Genomic DNA, 26,867 nt, shown 5'->3' with positions numbered 1-26,867 from the left:
GCTTCTGTCCTGCTTGAGCAACACAGGCTGAGAAAAAGATTGATGAACAGAGATCACCATTTACTATGTCTGGGGTCTCCAACATGGTGCCTCTGGGTACAAATGCCCCCCAGATATCTCTTGTGGTTCCTGCCAGGCTTCCTGCCCCTTCCACTGACCCCAAAACCTTAGGGACCCTTGTACTATGTGGTACAAAAGAGCAACTCTACTGGGTCACAGCAAGGGTCCATTTGTTCCAGCATCAAGGTTCACACAGCAACCAAACAGATGCTTCTGGTTCACAAGGTGGGCGTGAAAGCTATTGTACCCTCCTCACAACTGTTACAGACACAGTCTTAATTTTACACAGTCCCTTTGATTGACTGGCAGTTTATCTGTTTAATTATTTTATGTGAAAAGGGCTGTGTATTAATTCTGGCATTTGATGTACATTTTTAGACTCTAACCTGGGTAACTTTAGTTGGCTGTAATCATGCTTTTATTCCTTGAACATTATTTCTTAAATGCAAAGGCTGATGCACATAAAGGAATCCGATGTTACGGACACGCTTGCTGCCTCCAGGCCTGGAGTACATGGATTCAGGCATAGCCAAGGCACTGCCCCAAAGAACGGAGGAAGCTACTTTACGTCCAGTCAGACCACCGGTCAATCTACCTCAGAACTGTCTTCACAAGGGGTGAGGGACCTGCACCCATCCAGATGTTCCACTCCAACTTCCATCAGTCCCAGCCTGCATAGGATGATGGACGTTGTATGGAACTCGAGGGCCATATATTCTCCAACCTTGGTCTACACTGGCACATAGCAGCTTTCCAAGGTTTTAGGTAGGAGTCATTGCCAGCCCTACCTGGAGACACTGGAGAATGAACCTGGGACGTTCTGCAGGCAAGGCAGGTGCTCTACAGCTGAGTTCCACACATCTGTTTGATGTATTACACAAAACAAATGCTTCCCCTTTGGCTGTATTAATAACAGAACTAATGTATTAAAGCATTCACTAAGTTTTAGTGCTGCAACTGTTTCTCCTAACTCAACTGAAATTAAGACTGCTAGTCCCTCTCTAGCACGTCCCATCTTTTCTGCCTGTATCGCTGGCACTACATATGAAATATACTCTTGAAAACAGGTTTTATTTGGGTCAAGGAGGCGTATTTGGGTTGTATTTCGGTCAAGGATTGTATTGTATTTGGGTCAAGGAGGCGTAAGGTTTCCCGTAGGCATACAATTAGGAAGTGTTACAGACATTTGATGAATTCACTATCCACAATCTTATTTAACCAACCCACAATATTCCAGGGAAGTATTTTCATAATTTTAGTTGTTTGTTATATGAAATTCACTCAGTGGGAAGTTACTGCTTGTGAAGGTTTGAGGCCTACAGAAGCAAAGGGAAAAACGGTCAAGCTTAGAGGCCTGGAATTTTCTGTTGGGAGGGGGTAAACCTGAAAGAAATAGTTTCATTTCTCCAGATAAGTGTCAGTTTCATTTCTCCAGTTAAGTTTCATTTCTTCAGGTCTGAAGTAATACTTTCAGTTTTGAGGAAGGAGGGTATATAAAGAGAGCGAGAGAGCCAGCAACTGCAGACAGCCAGAGCCTGAACTGAGAGCAGAGTCTGAAGAGTGAGCAGGAAGAAGCAGCCTAGAAAAGTCTAAGGACAGCTAGAGTAAAGGAACTTATGTTTTGCAACTTTAATTTTCTTTTAATGCCTTTTGTATTACTCAGCTCTATTGTGTAAGTATCTTTAGGTATAATTTGTTTGATTTAAACCTACTAGTAAACTATTGTGGTTAAACCCTGTGTCTAGAGGGTCAGTTGCCCCATCTCTACAGCTTAAACCCCACGTTACTGGGAAGGGGAAGCTTAAAAGAAGGAAGGTGAGACTCTTAAGGAGGCAAGAGATCTTTAAGGGGTTGCTCCGGAGGTCCAGATCATGATGGGCATCTTGACACTACTTTTAGCCTTTTTGTCTTGTAAAGAATTAGCTGCAGCGGAATGGGATATAGCAGCAAAATCTCAGAAAGATGGCATTCTGCAGGGCAACAGTACTAGAAGTACAATAGTCCAATGATTTACCTGGGGGAGGACAAAGGATGCTGTCTGGGTTGATGGAAGCCTCGTACGGTGGAGGTGGGTCATCTGGATGCTGAATATCTGGATATTTGTAAGCTGTGTAGGGTGGAGGAGGGTCATGAAAGTGAAAAGCTCCGCCTTCCCCATCATCTGAAAGATGCAGTGGAGTGAGTCCAGTTCCAAAACCGTCTGGGCCATAATCAAAACCGGGCATCCTGCGGCCCAAGTTGAAGTGGTGCACTATGGAAGGAAACACCGCACACACAGAGACACGCACATAAGCCAAATGTGTAAATTACAGCACAGCCTCCTTTGCTAGGGAGGTAATTCATTCTGCAAAAAATCCTGCCTAAAGCAGGTATCAGTAAGCTACTGTTCCATCTCAAAATCTGGCACCAAAACTTCAGCTCTGCAAGGGTGACCATGGTGTACCAACTCACCCAGAAATCTTTGTTAGGCCACTGAAGACTCTACCTGAGACCCAAGATGCTTCCCAGCCACTTCCCTGAACTCTTTCGTTCCAGTCAAAGGCTTGAGGGAGTTAATCAATGTCTGGTCTATGCCATTTCAGGCTGGAAAGGGAGGATGTTCACCAGATGCAATGCTGCCCCATGAAAAAGAGCACATTCATATTCTCCTATGATCTATGAATGGTTATTAACAATTTTGGAACTTGAAGAAATGAACATTAATTGATAGCAGTCCTAGAAGATTTAGTTCCCAACAAGCAATGAACTAAGCCAATAGACTACTTTCATTATTTGCTGTAATGTGCAACTGTGGTCATGTAAGATGGGAGATAAATTAGTTTCTCTCATTTCTCCCCTCACTCCTGACTGTTATGTGTGTGTGTTTTTAATAAATACATTTTGTAAAAGGGGGGGGGGGGACACAGTTCTACACGTAGAAAGCTAGCCTGTCAGGCAGAATGCCAGACTAGTTTTTTATTATTTATTTATTATTAAATTTATTAATTTTTATTGTACATATTGTATATGTACAATATACAATAAAACAGTTTAAAACAATAAAATTCTACAATAAAAACATTTTCTAAAATACCCTAACCCACCTCAAATGCCTGCCTGAACAACCACGTTTTTAATGCACGACGGAAGCTCATTAAAGAGGGGGCATGACGGAGTTCCCTAGGGAGGGAGTTCCACAGAGTGGGGGCCACCACAAAAAAGGCCCTCTCCCTTGTCCCCACCAGTCTAGCTGTCCTGGCTGATGGGACAGAGAGAAGGCCATCCGAGGCTGATCTTGTTAAGTGGCCTGTCTGGTGCTGCTGGAGGCGCTCCTTAAGATAGGCTGGGCCGGAACCATATAGGGTTTTAAAGGTCAAAACCAACACCTTGAATTTGGCCCGGAAAACAACTGGTAACCAGTGCAACTCCTTCAGCACTGGAGTGATGTGACCTCGCCAGCGGCTGCCTTTAATCAGGCGAGCCGCCGCGTTCTGTACCAGCTGCAGTTTCCGAACCGTCTTCAAGGGTAACCCCACGTAGAGCGCATTACAGTAGTCTAAACGAGAGGAGACCAGGGCATGTACTACCGATGGGAGCAGATGGTCGGAAAGGAAGGGGCGCAGCCGCCATATCAGATGGAGTTGATACAGCACTGCCTGGCTCACAGCTTACACCTGAGCCTCCATGGACAGCTGGGAGTCCAAAATGACCCCCAGGCTGCAGACCTGGTCTTTCAAGGGTAGCCGTGCCCCATTCAACACCAGGTCAACATCCCCTAGCCTCCTCTTGTCTCCCACCAAAAGTACCTCGGTCTTGTCAGGGTTCAGCTTATTCCTCCCCATCCAGCCACTCACCGTCTCCAGACATTTGGACAGGGATTCTACGGCCAACCTTGGTGAAGATTTGAATGAGAGGCAGAGCTGCGTGTCATCCGCATATTGATGACACTGCACTCCAAACCTCCTGATGATAGTCCCCAGAGGCTTCACATACATGTTAAATAGCATCGGGGAGGGGATGGAACCCTGTGGCACCCCACAAGTAAGTGGCCACGGGTCCGAAACCTCCTCTCCCAGTGCTACCCTCTGGTACCTGCCGGAGAGGAAGGACCGGAACCACCGCAATACGGTGTCTCCAATGTCCAACCCCTCCAGGCGGTCCAGGAGGATACCGTGGTCAACGGTATCAAAAGCCGCTGAGAGGTCGAGGAGAACAAGGAAGGAGCATTCACCCCTATCCAGAGTTTTCTATGTGCAAGGATGTTCCTTTCATGGAAAAGTATTCAATCGTGGATGTCCCCCTTGCTGTCCAAAGTTGTAAGGCCCAAACACAGCATTACCATTTCAATGAGAACTAGCTTGTGTTAGATTAAAGGGAGGCCAAAACAAAGGAGTGGGATGATGAACAGAGCAGCAGCTGAAAGCCCTATTCAGAAGTTCACACACACATACACACACCACTGAAGTTAGAATGGTGGGAGGGGGAGAGTGGGGATGGACCCATTCAGTGGAGGTTGGTGGCTCTGATGTCAGTGGGACTGTGAATCCAGTTTTCATCCAGAACCAGTCAGAACTCCAAAGAAGCTATCCAAGGTGCGGTACCCAATCCTCAAAATGGGTTCAGTGCCCTGGATCACTCCTTTATAGTTCTGAATGAAACCCGGAGCAGGTTCCCAGCCCCACTGACGTCGGAGCCACCAGCCTCCACTGGATCGATGCCACCGCAGTGAGGTATCAGCAAGCACAACCACTTTGTAAGCGTCAAGCCGAGCACTGAACTCATTGGCTGTGGCCAGGACTGTCAGGTACACCAGGTGGGTGAGGGCTCATTGCCCTCGACAGGAGGCTTGCTCACAGCCCCACTGACATCAGAGCTGCCAGCCCCCATTGGACCCACTGGCCTCACACACACACACCCTGTCGCATCCTCCTCCCCGTCCCCACAGCCCTGCATACACTGCAGGGCTACGATGTGCAGCAAGGCACCTTCTCTAGTCGTGAAGGCTGCCTACGACATTTAGAACGCCCATTTTTTCAGGGTTTTAAATAGCATTGGCACCCACGTGGATACAGCTGGCTCTGTGCTGCAGACGTCCAGCTCCAGATTTGCAGAGGGCTGCAAAGGCAGGTGACATGGGTCCAATGGAGGGGGCAGGGCCAGCTGCCTCATCCAAATTTTAACTGGGTGGGGCGAACTTCTGAACAGGGCTATATCAGAGGTGTGGGAACCTCTTCCAGGCCGAATTCCGTTTCCGGGAAGCTCTCGGAGGCCACATTCCAGTGGTGGGTGGGGCAAAAGGGGCGGGGCCAACACTGCCAAGGATACCAGCATCTTTTAGCTTACATCACTAAGCTTTAGGAGAGGCATTTTCAGAAGGGAGGGTGGAGGACTGCACAAAAGCCAGGAAACCATCAAACAATGGGTGGGTGGGGGAAAGGGGCTGAGGTGACCCAGCCAGAATAATGATAGGCTTATTCATTATTCAAGGCTGCCCTTGAAGATGACTGGGAAGCTGCACCTAGCGCAAAATGCAGCAGCTAGACTGTTGATGGGAACATCATGTAAAGATCACATAACATTGGTCCTAAAGGAACTGCACTGTCTGCTGATATGCTTCCAGTCAGAATTCAAGATGCTAGTGATGACATTTAAAGCCTTAAGCAGCTTGAAACCTCAATATCTGAGGGAGCTCCTCCGCACCCCAGTTGTGGAATGCCCTCCCCTTGAAGGCCCACTTGGCAGAGACATTGGTCTCATTTTGGCACCAAGTAAAAACATGGCTTTTTACCAAAGCCTTTGAGGGCTAATTGGATTCCCTGAGTTTGCACACTGTTTTAACTGTTTTATTGTTTTAGCTTTTAAACTAGTACTAGGTAGCTTAAGGATTTTATCTGTAAGCTGCCCTGAGATCCTAATGATAGAGGGTGGGATACAAAAGTTTTAAATAAATAAACAATAAAGATAAAATAAATATTCTTGTCCAGTAATTAGACTGAACTTTACTGTTATACTTCTATGGTTATATTATTATGTGAACCGCTTTGACAGTTCACGGCAAAGCAGGATATAAACCTGTGTCACATAAATGAAATGGAGGGAGCGTAGGCATTTAGGGAACCCCACAGGGCTTGATTGGGGCCTCAGGCTGGCCACATTGGCCCCTGCACCTGGGGTTCCATACCCCTGGGCTACGAAGTCAGGCTACTTACGGTTTGCTCCGATCAAGGACTCAATGCGTTCTCTGCGCCTCTGCCGTAGCCGATGGACCATGAAGAGCAGCAGAGACAAGATAAGGAAAGAGGAGATGCAGCTCACGATGAGACGCATGCCGCTTGCCATGGAGTCAAACAAACTGTTGCCATCTGTGATAGGAAACCAAAGTGGATTCAGTTACCTTGGACAAAACCCTTCAGGGTTTCCCTTTTCTAAACCATGGGGGGGAAATACCCACATATTACATTACATTCTGGAAACCAGGTCTCTGAGTGCTACAGCAAAAAACATTTTAATGTTCAAGCAGGCATATACAGAGGTCGTGATCTTCCAAAAATACAGTGCCAAGCAGGAAACCAGTGTTGCGGAGCATCAGGCTCGGATAATCCAGGTTGAAATCTCTGCCTTTTGCTGCCTCAGTGAAACTCAGAGTCTGTCATGCCTCCCTTGGACTCCTCCGAGGACGAAGGGGAATGGCAGGTTCCAGACCCAGGGAGAGGGACTAGCACAGAAGTAGCCCGAGCCCCCTGTGGAGGAGCCATGCCCGGCCGCAACCTCTCCGGAGGATTCAGAGTGCGAAGTGCCACTGACCCCAGCGGAGCAAAGGCAGCTCAAAGAGCAACAAAGACAAGCCTCTGTCCGTTTCAGTCTGAGAGGCTCCCAGAGGCCAGCAGACTGATTGCCAGCAGCTGCTCCAGGACACTGCTGTTAAAAGCAGGAAGCAGGCAGGGATAACGCTGCTGGAGAACAATGGCGTTTCCACACACCGGATCTCGTCAGCCTCACCTTGACCCCGAACCTGAACCTCAACCTTGCTTGTGAATCCCTGTGTTTGGACTGGAAAATGGACTTCTCTCTACCACGCCGTCTTGGATTTGTCAAACTGCCTCCCCGCTCTAGCCTTCTCCTAGCCTTGGACAGGTTTACCACCCGGCATATCAGTCAGGGAGTGATTGCCGCTGTTTGCTGGCCAGGCTGCAGTCAGCCAGCAAGGTCTGACGGAGTCACAGTGTTGTAGTGAGGGTAAAATGAGGAGTTAAGACTGGATATAATAATTAAATTAAATTAAATTAAATTAAAGCAGAAATGAATGCAACCGGGAGAGACAGATAAAGTGAGCTGCTCTACCAAGGACAAAACTAAGAGAGAAAGGTGAAAAGCATAAGATCCACATACAAAATAGAAACACAAATAGGGGAGGGGGATCACTGACGCCTTAAGTTTCACTGGAGTTGAACAGATCATTCTTGAAGATATTATATATGCAGTAATGGCATCTCTTTGCTGGAGAATTAGATCAGAAGAGGAAAATAAAAGCTGTCCAAAAGGACACCAACTAGATTTAAGAGGTTGGGCATTGCTTGCCTTTCAGGTAAAAAGGGCATTCATTTCTTTTTTTTAAATAAAATATATCAAACTGACATAGAATTGGAAAAAATGGAACATACACTGCCTGCCCATTCAAACATTTTCATGGCAATAAAATAAGCCTTCTAGTAGGCTGGAAATACGGTACCAAGTATTTTCCACAAGTCACAATAAAAGCAATATCCCAAAACCGCAATTCACAGCCACTCCTCTCATTTCAGCACAAACTCTGCTTTTCACAGATGACTCCTGAGTCCTACACTGTTCAAGATGCAAGGGACATGGCCAAACAGACACAAGAAAAGTCATCTGTATCTTAGAACCAAGGTGCAGACAGAATCATATTTCAATCCCAAATACTGGGAAGAAAACGCAAGGCGCCCAGCCATTGTAAAGGACAATGTCATAGACTTAAGCCAATATACTCTATCCACTTTAGTGCCACTGAACTCAAACACCAATAGTCTCGCTTACAAATATCATGGATCCCACCAAGCAGGAAAAAACATAAAACATACCATATTCATTTATCCATCACATATACATCCACTGTTGCTCAGGTAGGTCTTTGGCATGTAAGCTGGTCAGCTGCTGAAGACTTTCTTAATGGGCTGGGCACTGTTATTTCTTTTATTATTGTGTTTAATGTATTTTATGTTAAGTTTTAATTAAGTTTCATTTTAATCTTGATTTTATTATTGTTAGCTGCCTTGAGTACCATTTGGTGGAAAGACGAGATACACATTTTTATTTTTAAAGGATCAGTCAATCAATCGGAGCTCTGGCTTCCAAATATACCCTATTTGCCTCCCTTTTATCCTCACAATAACCCTAAGAGGTAGGTTATGCTGCAAAATAGTGAATGGCTCAAGGTCACCCAGTGAGCTTCACAGCTGAGCAAGGATTTTAACCCAGCTCTCCCCCAGTCAGAGTCCAGCAGTCTTGATTGACTGATTGATTGATTCTAGCCATTGCACGACATTCCTACTATTCCTATTATCAAACAGCTGGTTTCCCACAGTGTGCTGTGGGGTATATGCCAGTTTGCTCAACGCAACTGTGGGAAACGTTTTCTTGATTTGAACCTAGAATAGAGGATGCTTTAGTTTTACCTAGCATGACTCCTTAAAACAAGAATACACAATTCTTATTGCTTTCAGTCATTACCTGGAAGTGTTTTCTTTCCAGGTAAGGACTGAAATCACCTGGCATGTGGTCCCCAGAAGTATCATGATGAAACAACCAGCCTCACATTTCTGGCCGCCATCATCGAAGTGGCTAGAATTCCACAAGGATTTTAAGCATAAGGTTTCTTTAAACCAGGGGTAGGCAACCTGGTGCCCTCCAGATGTTTTGGACAACAACTCCCATAATCCCTGTGGGCCATGCTGGTCAAGGCTTATGGGAGCTGTAGTCCAAAACTTTTGGAGGTCCCCAGGTTGGCTACCCCAGCTTTAGACATCTGTAAGACAGCCATACGTTTCAAGAATCCAAATATTTCCAGACAGCTAAAAGCTGCTCCATTCCCCAGGCAACCCAGGAAAACCAATTGGGGAAATCCCTCTTATTTAAACATAGGCTAAGATGAATACCGTTTGTGAGCAGCATCTCTCCTTTTCAGAACGAGTAAGGACAATGATTGTTCCTACTAGAGAGGAGTGAAGGAGGAAATATTGCTTCTGATTTTCAGGTAAAGATATTTCTATAAGCCAAGTCTTCTTCTCAGTGTTATGGAGAGTATATGAAGAGCAAAAAAACAACAGCACCATCTCGTGAAAACAACAACAGCACCATCTTGTGGCTATTTTGTTGGGCACGCTAAATAAAGATGTCATCATATGTTACAGAAAGAGACAATTCCCTAATGACACTGTTACTCCCACAGTGAACAGTAGGGAATTGTCTCTTGCTCATGACCCTCGCTCTTGTAATGCATGAAGGGTATTTGCATCTGAATACACATGGTAAACATGCTCCCACTCCACATCCCTGGCCTAACCCCCATCAAAGGGCTCCTGAGCAGATCTGCCACGTATTTTCAGTCATGCAAGTATCTTTCAACGTTTACAGAAAGAAAACCATGAAAACTCAAGAGTGGCACAGTCCTTAGCTGTAATACAGTGGTACTCAAACTGTAGGGCAGGCCTGACCAGGGGGAAGTCCCAGGGAAGGATAAGATCCCAAGGCAGCAGGGGCCTTTCTTCCCCACTAGCCAGCCCCCCCCTCCGGGGGGGGGGGATATCTATCTGGCAGAGAATCCTCACTGATCCATACTGGATTTGCAAGGGGTTTTGCATCTCCAGCCCCTGTAATCCCAATCTTAGATGGGAAGCTCAGGAAAAGCTGCTGCTGCTTAGGTATAATGATTCATTTCCTCTGTGTTTTTAGAAAGGAGTCACTGTTGTCCTATCACTCCCTCTAACAGCCAGCTCGAGTGGTGAGTGATGACAGGCTTGGAGTCAAAATCAGACCACTGATAAACAAGAGGGAAGTATCAGGATGTGTGTGGGGAACCCTGGGGAATGCAGAAGTACCAAAACACTTTTAGCACACAAAACCTAAGGGGACCCCACACATGCACAAAACAGTTCAAAGAGCATGCCTGGTAGCCGAAGAGTGTTGAGCATTAGTTGGAAAAAAATGGGGAAGGAGGAGAAGCAGAATGGTTTACTTGGGCTCCTTACAGCTTATATAGGCCTAGTTCGCACATCACACTATGTGTGATGTTTGACCTACTCAGGGTTTGTCTGGCAGACGATCAAACAAATCGTTTGTTTTCTGAGCCCCTGGCTTGTTTGTTTCCCTCCTCCTTTGCCTGTTCCCTCCCTGTATCCCAAATGCCTTTGTGGCACTGCAATACTGGCATGTAACGAGGTTGGGTTTTTTGACCACTCTTGCCTGCTGCCTTTGTAGCCTGGCAAAACTACCCATGAACAACCCATGATTCTGGGTTCACAAATAACAAGAATTAAACCATGGTTCGTCATTATGTGCAAACCAGGTCATGGTATCCTGGAGGAGGGTATAGCTGGCTGGCTAGAACTCTGAGCAGGAGCATTCCTGCTAGGTAGGGATGTACGAAATTGCCCTTACCTGGCTCCGCCGGGTTCCGCTGGGGGGGGAGGCGCGGAGCGGAACCCTCCCCCCTGGAATCCTCGCCGGCCGGCTCCACTCCGTGGGGATTCTGCAGAGCCACCGGCCAGCTCCGCCAGCAGCCGGACATCCGGCCGCTGGCTAGCAGAGACGCAAATGGCGTTGGCCGTAGCCACCGCCGTTTGCGTCCCTGTAGTCAGCTGTGATAGGCTACGTAAATCTTTATGTAGCCTATCACGTCTGACTTTTAAAAACAAACAAACGCGCGTACGCAAATGGCGGCGGCTATGGCCGCCGCCATTTGCGTTCCTTATTTGGGGCCATCTTAGTCTACGTAAATATTTACGTAGACTAAGACGGCGAAAATAAGGGGAACGCAAATAGTGTAGCGGACGCTATTTGCGTTCCCCCTTATTTTCGCCATCTTAGTCTACGTAAATATTTACGTAGACTAAGATGGCCCAAAATAAGGAATGCAAACGGCGGCGGCCGTAGCCACCGCCATTTGCATACGCGACTTGTTGTTGTTTTTTAAAGTCAGACGTGATAGGCCACGTAAAGATTTACGTAGCCTATCACGTCTTCTTTTTATTTTTAGCACTGGAAATGGTGGCGGTGGATGACCAGCCGCCGCAGCCGCCGCCACCCGGAAGGTCCGCCCCAAGTAAGTCTTGTCCCGGGGGGGATCCGCAGGGGGGGTGGCAGGCCGTTCCGCCACAGAGTTCAGGGGGCCGAGTGCACTGGCATTCCGCCTCACCGAGATCCGTAGCAGAATTCTCTGACATCCCTACTGCTAGGCAGCTCACAACATTTTGTTTTAAATCCCACTTGCTATTCCTCTTATTGTATAACTACCCTAAATCCACAGATTCTTGAATGGAGGAGAAACCAGGATCAGAACCCATGATTTATTAGACAAAGATTAAACCACAGTTTAGCCAACTGGATGCAGCAGGAAACTGTGGTTGAACAACCTCCAGAATGTTTGAATTACAGCATGTGAGAGACGGGAGGGGAGGGGGGAGCACACGGGTGCAACACTAAACTATGACTTGCTAGATTGCGATTGTTACATCTGAATGGAGGCAATCTGAACTGTGAAGTAGCACTGAAGCAAACATGGCTATCGACCTATTAAGAGTTGGTGTTTTTGACGTGCCTGTTTCGGAAAAGGGTAGGAACTTACCTTCCACCGAGCAACGGACATCATTCGGGGGTTTTATTATGAAAATTTATTAGGAATTGTAATTTCATAGTGAAGAGACAAATGCTTCTCAGAAAGCTACTGAAGCAGGGGTGGGGAACCTATGACTCTCCAGACATTGTCAAATCCTCCCTGATCATGAGCCATGCTGGCTAGGGTTAACTGGAGTTGGGAGTCCAACATCTGAAGGGCTAACAGATACCAAATGAAAAATAGATTTACTAAAAACCAGAATTTAGGAGGTGTGGGGAGGGAGATCAAGTTAATATCTTGTATTTAAAAAAAAAAAAAACTCTTACCAGGATCTACACAGGTAAACTTGCAGCACTCCTTGGGGTCTTTCTGAAAATGCTGACAGCCCTGGGGCCGCTCACACAAGGCCGCGACACACATCTCCGGCTCACCATTGTGGCACGTGCAACTTAAACAGGGGTCGTCCCCTTTTGGGGTGAAATAGTAGCCTTCATCAACAATGTTGTCTTTAATATCCACGCAGGTTTGGCCTGAAACATGGAAAAAAAAAGTTGACGGTTGCTTGCCACAGACAACTTATCAACAAGACAGAATGTCAAACACTTGGGCTGTGGTTCAGTAGCGACCCTATTCTCTCCTGCAAGAAGGAAATGCTCCAGAATTGCAGAGGTCTTTGCACTGTGCATGCTGAGCAGGTGAGGTTACGCAGCATGCTGAGCAGTCCTGCCAGTAATTATCAGTAGTCAACAAATGTGCAGTGGTAAAAAGAAGGGGGGGGGCGCTATTGCCTCTGAGCTTGCCACAGGCATCATAAGGGCAGCAGTGGTGGCAGTTTGTTTTATTTATTAATTAATTACATTTCTATACCACTCAATAACCAAAGCTCTCTGAGCAGTTCACAAAAATTAAAACCCTTTTTTTTTAATTAAAAAAAAAATTATAACACGGTAAAGCAGAACACAAAACCTCTAAAAGTTTAAAACAGAATTTAAAGCTAGAGTAAAAAGCAGCTGCAGGAAAAGGTTTAAAAACACAGCACACATTTAAAAACCAAAACTGAAGAACTAAAAAGCCTAGAAAACAATTTTTTTTAAAAAAGGTCTTCACCTGGCATTGAAAAGACCACAATGTAGACACCAAGCAACTCTCTCTGGGGAAGGCATTCAGCAACCAGGGTGTCACCATCAAAAAGGCCCTCTCTTTAGTAGCCACCTGCCTCACCTTATTTGATGGGCGTACCCAGAAGAGGTCCTCTGAAGAATATCTTAAGGTCCAAGCAGTACACATACCACAAAGCTGGGGAGAGGCTAACATTTCTCCGCACGCGCGCGCGCACACACACTAGAGAGGTTCACCTGGCACCTATGTTATACCCCTTTCAGCACCAGGCGAAGATATTATCCTCCCAGCACTTCAGCATTCTAGTCTTTTAGCTCTGGTGTTTTAAAGCTGAATTTTAAATCTCTACATTGCTGCTAGGTTTTATTCCGGTTGTACTTTTATATTGTAGTGTTACGCTTCCATATTTTACATTGTTTTATGATGTACCTTGTGGTTTTAATTTTTGTGAACTGCCCAGAGAGCTTCAGCTATTGAGCAGTATAGAAAAAAATTAGAAAGAAAGCAATTTTTCTAGCATCCTAAGACATGTTCTCCCTTGTAGGATTCTCCCTCCCAAGTCAGGATCTGAAGCCAGTGTTTGATGCTGGCATGTTTGAGAGCGACAAGCTAGGAATCCCAGTTTGGACACAGCTTTTGCCTCTTGGTTAGTTTTTCATTACTTTAGGTGCTCCTGCTGGTGGGAGGAGCCAAGCGGGAGGATCAGACAGCATGCACCACCATACTGTTTGTGTCAATAAGCCAGGATTCTCCAGAATTCTGGCGTATCGTTGCATGTGAACATAGCCAATGTGTTCACTGGGCAGCCTCAGCCTCTCTTCCCCATCCGTAACGCAAGCAAGCTCCTTTTCAACATGATACAGATATGCAAGACTGCCACATATTATTTTTGCTTACTCTGTTCCTACATGTTTAGAGTCCATATGCACTGGATGTGTGACCTAGAATGTAATCCAGAACAGGCAACTCACTTCTTTTGCACAAGAATGAAGATTTCTCATAGCAGTTTTCAGCATACCAGCTGTGAAAACCACGGTGCCGAAGGATCGGGAAGTGGGAACACTGAAACTGGGCGCAAAGGATGTTTTCATTTTCAGACACAGATGTACTAAATGTAGGGTTAGGGGGCAAAAAGACTTCTGATGAACCTGAAATGACAACACGTATCACAGTCGATAATATATATACACACAGACACTGCAGACAAAAGTCTGCTTTCCTGTATATACTGGGAAACTGAAAAGTGGAAGCTCTTAATGAGATGCACAAATCATGAACTCTGTGAACATTTGATAGCTTCCTATATTATTGGTTTTACAGCAGGAGCAGGGAGCCTTCTTTCTCTCGAAAGCCACTTTTCCCTTGGAGGTAATCTGTCAGGGGTTGCACATCAGCGGTGGAAGGGACCAGAGCCAAAGGTAGGCGGGACCACCCCTTGTCTTTCTCTCTACCATGAAGCTGATTGGTTGGAGATTCAGGACATATAAAAGAAAGGACTTCTTCACACAGCACATAGTTAAACTATGGAATTCACTACCACAGGATGTAGTGATGGCGACCAATCTGGATGGCTTTAAAAGGGCACTGGACAAATTCCTGGAGGAGAAGGCTATCAATGGCTACTAGGCTTGATGGCTATGTGTTACCTCCAGTACCAGAGAAGTGAGCCTATGAACAGCAGTTGCTGGGGAACATGGGTAAGAGGGTGCTGTTGCGATTGTGTCCTGCTTGTGGGTTTCTGGTTGACAGCTGGTTGGCCACAGTGTGAAAAGAATGCTGGACTAGATGGGCCCTTGGTCTGATCCAGCATGGTTCTTATGTACCACCACCTTTTCTGTCTCCCCCCTCTCACCACTACCACCCTGCCTCTCTCCTTCTTCCTCACCCAGCAGGCTGCCGGGGGAAGAAGTGATTACTCTTGCCAGACAGCTGAACTGAACGCTTGCAGAGGCTTTCGAAATTAGGCCAAGGGCCACATCTAGTTGTAGGGCTGCAGGTTGCCCATCCCCCACTTTACAGATACTAAAATACTGACTAATTTCAGAAATTGATATTGAAATTGATATTGAAATTGAAATTGATATGAAATTGATACAGAAATTGATACGTTAAGCCCACATGACAACAACCCTGACTGTAGTGGAAGCTTTGATCTGCCGTGTGTTATGACAAGTGAGCATTCTTTTTCTTAGAAAATGATCCTCTGAGAAGCTCTGCCAACAGATGGCGGTACAGTAGTTAGTTTTAGAAGAAAACATTTGCAACTAGCGATGTACGAAAATTTCACTGATGTTCACAAATCATGGGAACCTGTCCCGTTCACAACCCTGACCACGAGCAGGAGAGCATGTTCTCCAAAGATGTCCACAAATTCTCCAAGTTGAATTTGCGTTCGAAAAATACAATTTTTTAAAATTGCATTTTCACATTTTACTCGGGGGGGGGGGGCTGTGCACATTTCCCATTCGAACTAAACTAACAGAGTGCAAATGAACTCAGGAAACAAAGCAAGCTGAGCTTCGAGGTGGCGTTCGAAGAATCTGGGTGACTGCAAAAATCACTTGTTCGCCCATCGCAATGTGTAACAGGCCAGAATACATGCCGGCCTTGTACCAAAGTTAAACAAGACGCTGAATATGTGGTTAGATTTTCTATGACTGTGTTGACATTTAGACCACCAACAATGTATTAAAAAAAATTAAAAAATACATTGCTTCCCCCAGAACTCAAGGAAATCAGCAGAATTAATAATTTCCTTCACAGCTACTTGAAAGGGCCAGAGGCACAAAGGATACTGCGTCTAACTTGGGGTCTAACTCGGGATCAGAAGACTACAGATTTGAGCCCTCAGGCACTGCAGTGGTAGAACACCTCCTTCGCATGCAAATGATTCAAGGTTCAGCCTCTGGCATTTCCAGGTACGGCTGAGAAAATCTCCCATTTGAAAGCTATATTAAGCTAGAAAGCTTTTAAAGAAATGTAAGTACACATAAGAAACTCTTACTATATGTATTTTCATTGAACTCTTGTAGCTTTATCCATCACAGTTTAATTAAATGTCTTGTCTCTTTTTATAACCCCTGAGTAAGTCCCCAAACAATATTGGGCTGAAACACATTGGGCTTCTTAAAAAATAAAGTCTTTTCCCAGGATCTTGAGACTAGTTCCCTCTTTTTGGATCTAGTTTGGATGCTTTCCAGTTTTCTCATATTTTTCAACAAAAGAAGATGAGCCAGAACAAAAGGGGCTGCAGACAATTTTTAAAAAATGCAAAAGTGACATCAGAGTGGCCAGTTTGATGGAGGAAGATGGGCACAAAGATTGACTGTGCTTTTAAAAAGCTACAAAGACTGCTGAGAGATGGAAAGATAGGTAAGAATAGTGAAGTTTGTGGAACGACAGCAGACCACACACTCACTCATCTTATGCAGGAATGCTCTTTTGGCAGCAATTGTTCCTAGAAACTGAAACAGCCTTAAAAAGAGGACAGCCAGCCAACAGAGCTCAGGAGGCAGAGTAAAGCTTGTAGATCAGGGGTGGGCAACTTCAGGAGGTCTAGGAGCCATCCCCCCGCCTGCCCCGGCGGGCTGCTGCCTCCCAAAAATGATTTTTTTAAAAAGAAATCCAGAGCACTATGGAGGGCCAGGATGTTTGCAACCTAAATTTGTCCCTTTGGGGACTCCGTAGCAGCTACGGAGCCCTAAAAGGATCAAATCTAGCTTGCAAAGAAGTTATATTTGACCTTTTCGGTATTCCACAGCACTTCAGATGCCTTTTTTTATTTGAAAATGTATTAAAAACTGCGGGAAGAAGGGGGCGCATGCAGCCCATGGCTGCATGTTGCTCGCCCCGTGGTAGATTGCTATCATCCCCCAGGATTGAGGCTAAGTTCGGAGCAGAGCTGGGTATGAAGTAAGGCCTGCCTGAGCACGCTTAAGAATCACAGGCACGCCAACAAGATGTGTTTAACAGTGAGGAGCACAGAACCAGACAGGCACTTCAGTAGGGCCTGAGAGGTGGAAAGGAGCGTTTGTAGTGCAGACTGTGCTGCAGCAAGAATGAGGAGGACTTGCATGCTGTTATGGGAAGAGTGGGCATGTCCACAGATGAGTTTCCAGACCCAGCTGGCATTGGCCTTTAGAGCTCAAAATGGCTTAGGAGTGTTGGTGTTGCCCTTTAAAGCTCTAAGGGCGCAATCCTACCTAGATAGGCGTCCGCCTCCGAACTTGAAGGCGACCACCTATCCAAAGCAGGGCAGGAGCAGCACGGAGGGGACTGTTCCCTCCGCACTTCTCCTGTCTTGCTTTTTCGGCTAGACAGTCGATTGTGGCTGTCTAGCTGCGGGAGCACAGAGAGGGGAAGGCGGCTGCTGTACAACACAGGATGTGTCATACAGGCAGTTACGATCTCCCCACCCCGGAACTCCCCCAGCCACACCCTCTCCAGCCGCTCCACACTCCTCTTGCAAGCTCGGAGGATGGGGCTGTTTCGCGCTGCCTCTGAGGCTGCGAAGAAGTGGGGGGAGGTTGGTTCTCCAGGAACCAACCTCGGAGCACGGGCTCCGAGGTCAGTTCCCGGAAAACAGCATATCCTATGGCCATCTAGTCGCTGTCTAGCAGCCATAGGATTGCTCCCTAAATGGCTTAGGAGCTGTCTACCTGAAGAAACGCCCTCTCCCATATGTTCTTAGCCTAATTGCCAAGATCATCTTCGGGGGCTGTTTTCTGGGGTCTGCCACCCACACTGGTGTGACAGGTGGCTACCAGGGAACAAGTCTTCTCTGTAGTACCTGGCCCCCATCTGTGGAATGCCCTTCCCAGGGAGATCTGCCTGGCTTCTTCACTGTATCCATTAGATGCCAGATTACAACCTCTCTCTTCCAGCAGGCATTTAATCTCTAATCTGGTGCTCTGATAAAAATATTAACATGCTAGCTTAATTAATACTTTTAATATTTTCATTGTTATATTGTTTTGGTTGTTATTTTATTGCTTAGGGGAAGGGTTATGATGTAAAATCACCCTGAGGGCACCTGCTAGTGGTTGGTATATAAATTTAAAAACAAGAACCTCAATTCAGCCATTACGGCAAAACACATGGTTTGGCCATAAGGAATGTGATCTTTGCTCACATATTCCCTCCCCACATCCCTGACTCTCCTGGCATGCTCCACTTCCCAAAATGATAGCAAATGCTTACAGATTGGTTTTATACAGTTAACTATAATGTGGATCCTATTTGCATGGCTGCAGTATACCAGTTTCCCCCCTTTGGCCATTTTTAAGGGTATTGCTTATTTATCTCTCCCTTCCATGTTTTTCTCTTGTTGAAAAAAGTAATGTTGCTGATTGAGGGACACAAATGGTATTTATTAAGGGTTTTTATAAAAAAAAAAAACCAATAGAAATAAAAGAGACGGGCTATAACTAAAAGTAGAACAAAAATGTGAATGTTTTGAAAAGCAGGTATATCATGTGATACAAAATTATTAGGAACAAAAGAGACTTCAAATAATTAAAGTTATGTCCCTGTTACAGTCTTTGGCATTTGTGAAATTATAGAAATATCCAGTATTTGTTTTCAGAAGATAAGATCAAGACAGAAAAGTATAAAAAAGGCAACAATGCTAGATGGGATGGGAAGGTAAGTTTGTGTGTGTCAGCTGTGCAAGGAATCAGGATTATCAGATCACAACCTGCTGGTTTGGAAAAAGCATCCCAGATGTCACTAAATGTTTATAAGACATTCCATTCTATGCACACAAAGGGAGCCTTTGGTAACACATGTTTTAGGTGGTTTCAATTCATAATTAAACAGCCTGAAAACTCACCCCTCATTTTCGTATCTTACCTTTATAAGCAACCTCCCAGTGACCTTCTAGAGAATTATTTCGGTTGGTGATGACATATTGATATCCAACCCAGAACCTACAATTGGGAGATTTTGAAAAAGACTTCTTGTAAAACTCCAGAGGAAAAACATTGCATTAAAAAGTTGATACTAAAAATCAGGTGAAAAATCTCGAACAATGATGGTTTAATTGTCATTCTTACAATAGGCTTCTTTATGAAACCTCTTTAAAAAAAAAAAAAAGCTCCTTATTTAAAAAGTTAGACGGACATGCTGAAAACCAATCATCATTAATGTGAACAATCCTGACAATGCAAAGGAACACAAGTGCCATGCTAAAATTGCTGTGGATCTCTTATGGTCACATTTTAATCTCAAAAGAGTACGAACATGCAGGGTGCAGCCAATCCACCCTGTTCAGACAGCCCATAATTCAGGGGTGGGTAGGCTGGAGTGTTACCTTGGAAAAGATTAGCCCTACCATCAACCTGTGGGCTTTAAAACACGCACAGAGCAGAGTTCCCTTTGTTGAGAACACAAAGCAAAAGGGAATGATCCCATAGGTAAGAGGCAGGCAAAGGCCACACATCAAATCACTGACACACAAAGCTTGTGAACCCTTCCAGGAGAGATCCCAAGGCTGCCGAAGTCAATGATTACACAGTCACTTGTGCAAGCGTGCAGACCCTGAGAGGTCTGTGGGGCGATAGAGGGCAACAGTCTCCGACACAATTCGGTCCAAAGACGCTGGTATGACAGAAAGAACCACTGCCGAAGCTGAAGATGGAAAGGTTTAGTGTTGGTGAAAACATGATGTAAAGAAACTATAATCGGTAATCAAAGCGAGTGCTGATCTGCAGGCCTCTTAGTGTTCAGTTTGTCGCTTGCAAAAAAATGCATGAATTGCAAAGACGACGTGGTTTCATTTCATGGTGGAGTTCTGCCCCTTTGTGCACACTCACCTACGCTGGTCCTTCCTCCCAAAGGCCTTCTCTTCAGAGTCCCACTCCTGCTGCAAAATAAACTTGAGTTCCTGGTCCGTGGTAAAGGTGGCCAGGGATCCATTCACCCTCTGACATGTCTGCACAGCATCCCAGTAGTTCTCGCCGTTTAAGTACACCTTGTAGCAACTGGCAGTGCCCTCATAGTGATGCCATCCTGACGGGCACTTCCCTAGGAAACATGAAGGAGAGGAGGGAAACAATTCCCCCCCAGTTAGGATCTCAACCAGATGCATCACATTTCAGTAGTTTCTGAAACATGTATGTCATCCCAGTCCCCATGGAGGTGGAAAGCCATTCTCCAGGCTGTACGGACTGCAGCTAGAGGCTCACATGGCTGATGGTCCCTCCATGTACAAAAATTCCTTGCACTGTGAAAACTACAAAAAGAAGAGCTCAAGCTTAATCTGATATGCTATGTGCAGGGGATTTTTTGTATGGAGGAGCACTCAGCCATGCGAGCGGGACAGCCTCGACACAGCTTGACGACCGGAGAGTTAGGGAGGGGTGAGAATTTTGCTCAGTTTGTTTTTTGATAAGAACTCAACAAAATTCACAAAGTTCTTCATATGTGGGCTAGAAAGAACTTAAGGTTTTAAAAAGAAGAAGAATGTGAGGAATGTGAAGCTGCCAAGTTCGTCCGTTCTGAGCAAGAACTAGGCCGTAGGATAATAGGTAATTTGGGGCATCGATTTGCAGAAAGGCGCTCAGTTCAGCAAACAGCTGATTACACTTTCCTAAGGTTCCATTTCGAGCTTGCCAGGATCAGCCTCTCACTGCTTCCTGGTATCTTCAAGTAGGGCTGGGAAAGATCCATTTTATTTCTCATCTTTGCCTTAGCATCTTCCAGTATTACCCACCACTGCTCCTACAGTCACTGGCTGCATTGAGATATTATGATACACCACAGTTTGTTTGGCTTAACTGTGAATTGTTTGACTGCCTAAACCCACCCCGGTCAACTAACTATGGTTTGTTTGTGGCCCACAAACCACAATCTGAAACTACGGTTTGAGTTTGGCTCGTGAATCTCAGTTTGTGTTAACTGATTTGTCGTTACATCTGAACCCGCTGTGTTATCCGTTCTTTCTGCATACTACCCTGCCTCTTAAAATTTGACAGAGATATCAGTGGATACTCCAATCTATGGATGTTCTGTGCTCACATCAGGGACACAAAGAGACAGGGAGGAACAACTGTTCACCACATCTGCTGGAAACAGAAGAAGGAGCTTTATAATGCATGAAGGGGAATTTATTCTGAATGTTAAAAGAGAATCCAAGAACAGCTCAACAACAGACTGGGTTACCAAGGGAAGTTATGGACTCTCCTCATTGTGAGGTTTAATTTAATTTAAGACACTCTACAGTGAAGTGCTTTGAAAACCCTCTGCCTAGACCAGCATGAGACAGCTGGCAACTAAGGGATTTAGATCCTCCTTCCAGGTCTGCAACTTACTACTAAATCGAACTGGCTGTGCCACATTGACTGTGTGAAAGCGGGTTGTGTCCCCTCCTCTTCCACGATTGTGCCTGGAATCCACATTCTCCTTCACGTGGTATGTTCGCTGGTCACCTGTAAAATCTAGAGTGAAAAAGAGACACATTCAGTTCCTACTGAAGTAGTGGGAATGCAAGTATATCTTGCTTTTCTATTTAATTGTCTTTTAAGTATCTTCAGCCATTCTTCTTAGCATTCAAACAGAGAGGAACAAAGGTATCTCAAGGTGGGCACATGCAAAAGATGAGATTCTGAAACTATAAGGAACAGGCCAATGTGAACTACCTCCAAAACAAAGGGGGGGGGAAGAGGGGGGAGCTTTAGAACAGATGTTTTAGTCTAAAACTCCCATCAGCCTGCTGCCTTACAGAGATTTTAGACAACACCTCCCACTGGCCCCAGCAAACATGGCCAACAGTTAGGGATTATGGGAGTTGTAGTCTAAAACATCTGGAGGACACTGTATCACCTACCCGTACACTAGAGGAATCTTGCGTATTAAGCTCAGTGTTTTGGCCAAAGGTTTGTTTCTTTCGAAGGACCTTGCACATAGTGAGGATTTTCTCAGGCTCTAAGAGTAAACACATAATACGAACAAAAATAGGATTGTTGGCACTCTCAGGAGGATAGCAGAAAACCTTTGAAGGTGACAGCCTGAAAAAATAACTGAGGATGATCTATTGTTAAAAATGCTGTAGAAGATTAGTTGTGAAAAAATATAATATAAACAGAGTGTAAGCCCAGAAATGGGACAGGATGCAGTCAGCATTTTCCCTAACTGCTGTAGGACAGTATCTAGCAGCTGTGGTGAAATTCTGATCTTAAGACTAGTTCCGTAAAATCATTTGTTTGATAATCTCCTTAAAATTACTTTGCTGTATTTTGCTTTACTATAGTTGTAAAAGTAAGCTAGATGTTAAGGAATTGTAGTATCTCAAATATTTTGTTAAAAATGCATGCCAATACAATACCTTCTCCCCAAACTTGTGGAAGATGGTATATTTTGGTTAAACACAGGTCTTAGTATGCCAAGTAACTTAAGACTGGTCTACATACAGAGGGTATGTGAACCTACCTATAGGAAGCATCCAGTGACAAGCTATGGCCAAACCTAGACCTCAATATTACTTTGGTAATCATTGTATTTAGTGTTATTACTGCTATAACACGTGCTATGTGGGGCTGCTCTTGAAAAAAGTGGGGAAACTACAGCTAGTGCAACATGTGGGAGTTAGATTTTGTTAGGAACGGGCTTTGCATTGATCCAAGACCACAAGTGAGTCTGGTCTTGGATCAATTTCATGGCTTCCAGTTTGTTTCCATACACAATTCAAGATGCTGGTTTTGACTTACAAACCCCTAAACTGTTTGGGGCCAGGATACTTGAAGGACTGCCTCCTTTTATATGGACCTACTGCAATTTATCATCATAATTGGAGGCGCTATTATATGCCCCATCACCTAGAGAGATTAGGTTGGTGGTTACCAGAGACAGGGCCTTTTTGGTAGCAGCAACAAGATTATGAAACTACCTTCCGAGGGAGGTAAGATTGGCTTCTCCCTTCTTTTGCCTTAGACGGGCAGTAAAAACTGTTCTGCACCATTGGACTTTTAATGCTGGTTGTTTTGTTGTACGTCGGTTTTAATTTTAATAGTAAGTTTTATGACACGTTATAATAGCATTTTTACTGTACATCACCTTGTGTGCCTGGTAGATTTTTCTGTGGTTATTGGGCAGTATAGAAATGAACAAATAAATGGGAATATGATTTATAAATTTACTAAATAATGGGAAAAGTTGATGAGGTTTGCTAATTTAGTAGATGGCGTGCTGCTATTTTCAGCCAAACTCTGCCAACCTTATATGATGTAACTGTGGGTGGAGGTTGCAACTGAAAGGCATAGCCACAGCATTTGTCAGCAAACTAAATTAAAGAGAAACAGCAGTGTGGTGTTGCCTTTAAAGGAGTTTTCCAAGGAATTTTAAACAACGGCTTGCCCCTATGGAAACCATGGTTTGAGCTAGTGTAAAAATGCCTCTGCATCATGGGGCAGAATTATTGTGATTGGCCTTGGCATCATCTACATCCAGCCTTTTCCATGTGTCACTCTAGCAGAACAAGCTGCTGACCAAAATATTAGATGTGGTGTACCTTCTGACTCCATGATATTGGTTTTCCATATCCTGCCTCTCAAGTTAAAGGGCTGTAATTAAGTCCATATTCATGAGGATACTTACTTTATTACTCAATAGGAAACCTGTTTTATACTGTTCCCGAGCATTACGCTTAGGATTTTTTTCCCCATAAAGAATTACTGCACACTCCAAATAGGCTGAACTGAACCTGCATACACAGTAAACTCCAACACGTTTGAACTTATATTATTTATTATGAAATATATGAATATCCTGCCTTTCTTCCATCATGGAACTCAAGGCAGTGTCCATGGGGGTTCACCAACAGTTTCCCACCAAAGCACTGACCAAACCCAGACTGCTTGGCGACTGCATTATCTTCCCTAAAGCCCTTGGAGCAGAGTCTATTTCATTTCATCTATTACATTTCTATACCACCCAATAGTTGAAGCTCTATGAGCGGTTTACAAAGATTAAAAACCTTAAAAATACAATACTATACATAGTATAAAAACCATTTACATGCAAACATATAAAAAGACAGCACACACACACACATATATAGCTAAACAATTTTTAAACAATCAACAATAAGAAAATCCAGGACCTGATTAAAACCTTATCATGTGCTGCCAAATGCCTAAGAGTACAGGAAGGTCTTAACCTGGTGCTAAAATTATAACAATGTTGGTGCCAGACGGGCCTTGTCAGGGAGATTGTTCCACAGCTGCAAGGCCACCACAGAGAAGGCCCTCTCCCTTGTTCCCACCTTCCAAGCCTCCCTTGGAGGAAGCACCTGGAGGAGGGCCTTAGATGATGAGCATAGTAAACAGGTAGGTTCATATAGCAGAAACTGGGGTACAATGTTTAATTGGTTAATCAATTAAACAACTGCTTAAAATCAGCCTTCCCCAGCTCAGTTCCGTCAAAATGTTGTAGACTGTCACTCCCCTCAGTCTGAGCCAGCATGGCCAGTGGTCAAGGATGATAGGAACTGGAGTCCAAAACTTCTGGAAGGACACAGGTTGGGAAAGGCTCATAAATAACTAAAGATGCCCCCAATTAACTGAACAGCAGATTTAAATAAATACATACATACATAAAAATGCTTACAAAAGTTGCAGGTCACAAGCCATCTTAAGAGGCATTCTTCTCCCTTCTCACACAGAGAGAATATCTTTTTAAAAACAACGTGTGCACCGTCTCAAGGCAAAGAAATTATGCTTCTTGCTTAGAAAAAATTATTTCTACTCATTGAAACCCCCCCAATTAATCAAAAGATTAGTACTGCTTAATCAACTACATCATGTTTAATTATATGCGATTGCGGCCCAAACAGAAATACATGCATACAGAATTGAAACACTAGAGACCAATTCTTTCTTCCAGTGCAAACAGCCTAAAAAATGACAAACTGAATCGAAAAGAAAAAAAACATTATTCAAAGCCTCTAACCAAAATAAATGGTTAAGTATTAAGAAGTAGGACGGTTATTAGACTCCTGTGCAGAGTTGTTTACATATGCGGTTACGAAACCACAGCTCACTGCTCTTGAGAGGTCACTGGTTAGGAGGAAAATGGATCACACTTCTACGAGTTCACGTAACAGTTGGCAGAAATCAAAGCTCTTGACCTCTGGTGTGGCAACAAGATCAGTAAACATCCATCAGCTCCACAACACACACACAATCACTCAGTGCCAAGGCAGCTTCACTGCCCAATGTCCCCTCCAACAGAAAAGAAACTGATAACAGGACTGTCAGAAGAAATAAGGAATTACGAAAGAACGGGAGCTTAAGAGTGGCAGAAGAGTTGAAAACAACTGATCTCCCAAAAGAAAAATACAAGGCACACTACCTCCAAGTGCATAAATTTAAGCAGAGGATGGCAACTTGTTCTTTGGAAGCCCAGCTCCAAGCACCCCTGCCTTCTGAAGCAAGAGGGATAGCTAGCAAAGATAGGGCCTTCTTACTAGTGGCACCTCATCCATGGAACTCCCTCCCCTGATCTGTTCACCTGGTGCCACATCTAATTACTTTTAGGTCTATTTCCACAGGCTTTTAATGGCTAATAGCTGTTTTTAGTGGCTCTGAATACTCTGTGATGGTTTTAAGGCTGTTTCAAAACAGCAGCAACACAACAGGAATGTTACTTAAAACAACAAATATACAACAAACATGAGTTCACAGTCTTTTGTAGGAATACGTATAGTAGTCGTTTTTAAAAATGTACAGCCAATCTTGGAAATATTCTATTGAAAGGCAATGCGGGGATATTAAAAAAAAACAAACAGCCAACCTGCTCAACTTGGAGAACCTAAGATAAAGGCCACCTAAATCAAACACCAATAAAGGAAACTGTTTTATACCTGATCAGACAATTTGCCCATCTAGCCCAATATTGTCTAATTAACAAAATGCGCCCCTCTTTTTCATGCTCTTGGTAAATGTTCAAACAGCCGATGGCCATGTTGTACCAATTCTATAATAATCTCCTTTAAAACTTGCTTTTCCTCACATGTGATGGGGAAAAGGAGATGTGAAAGTAACTGCAGAAACCCTTTGGATTTCCTTCCCTTTTCCTGATCGTTTAAGCACATTTGACATCAAGATAGAAAACCTAGAATCCTGAAAACAATGATGAAAGCAGAAGCCTGCAAATGACATAACGGTGGCAAGTAGACTAGAGCTGAGCATGGACCCCCCGGATCCGACTCAGAGGCTGCTTCAGGGCTTACGAGGCGGGCCCGATTTGGCTTGGGTTGATTTGGAGGGAGGGGGGACACCTCGCTTCGGCCTACGAAGCCGAGGCAGGATTCAGACATCTGGATCCCGCTTCAGCCCCCGCAACATGCCGCCCAGCCCCCACCCAGCTCCTTACCTGGGCCCTTGTTCCGTGGGGGGGGCACCACCAGAGGAGCCATTGAGGAAGGTGCCACTGTTGCTGGCACCAGGCGAGCCGCTGCCGCCACCGCCAGCTCCTAGGCCCTCTGGACGCACGCCAGCAGCTGTCTTGTTGTTCTGGAGGCGGGAACCATTTTTTAAACGTCGATTCCCTGTATTTCCAGAAATACAGGGACTCACCATTTTAAGAATGGCTCTCCCCCCACCCCACCCCTCCCGAACAACAAGATGGCTGCCGGCGCGCATCCAGAGGACCCCGGTAAAGAGCTGAGGGCTGGGCAGTATCAGTGGCGGCAGCATGACAGTTGGGCTTCTGGATCGCTCTGAAGCACACTGAAGCATTTCACAGCAACCTGCTTTGCTTCGGACACCACAAAGATGACCTCGGAGAGGACAGAAACGGGGCATTCCTGTGGGTGGGGAGGGCAGGGGACAGGAGAAGTGGGGATACGAGCTAACCCCAGCCT

General features: G+C 44.9%; 1 protein-coding gene across 7 annotated transcripts in view; it reads right to left on the bottom strand.

Annotated features, from left to right (window-relative positions):
- Positions 1-26,867, bottom strand: part of DGCR2 (DiGeorge syndrome critical region gene 2) — a 76,721-nt gene that overhangs the window by 7,296 nt on the left and 42,558 nt on the right. For 4 of the 7 annotated variants that reach the window (XM_084820104.1, XM_084820109.1, XM_084820107.1 and 1 more), the window contains 7 exons: positions 21,319-21,444; positions 19,822-20,041; positions 18,860-18,936; positions 13,981-14,157; positions 12,217-12,420; positions 6,249-6,401; positions 2,075-2,311 (listed from right to left, as the gene is read on the bottom strand). In XM_084820104.1, coding sequence (XP_084676230.1) covers positions 2,075-2,311; positions 6,249-6,401; positions 12,217-12,420; positions 13,981-14,157; positions 18,860-18,936; positions 19,822-20,041; positions 21,319-21,444 — 1,194 coding nt within the window. The remainder of the gene's footprint in view (positions 1-2,074; positions 2,312-6,248; positions 6,402-12,216; positions 12,421-13,980; positions 14,158-18,859; positions 18,937-19,821; positions 20,042-21,318; positions 21,445-26,867) is intronic. The other 3 variants (XM_084820108.1, XM_084820106.1, XM_084820110.1) reach the window with 1 other exon arrangement.

This window comes from Heloderma suspectum, chromosome 13, assembly GCF_057233095.1.
Source record: "Heloderma suspectum isolate Gila_16-S chromosome 13, 16-S_ref, whole genome shotgun sequence".
Lineage (NCBI taxonomy): Eukaryota > Metazoa > Chordata > Lepidosauria > Squamata > Helodermatidae > Heloderma > Heloderma suspectum.
The sequence above is the reverse complement of the archived record's forward strand: the minus strand, read 5'-3'. Positions and strand labels throughout refer to the sequence as shown.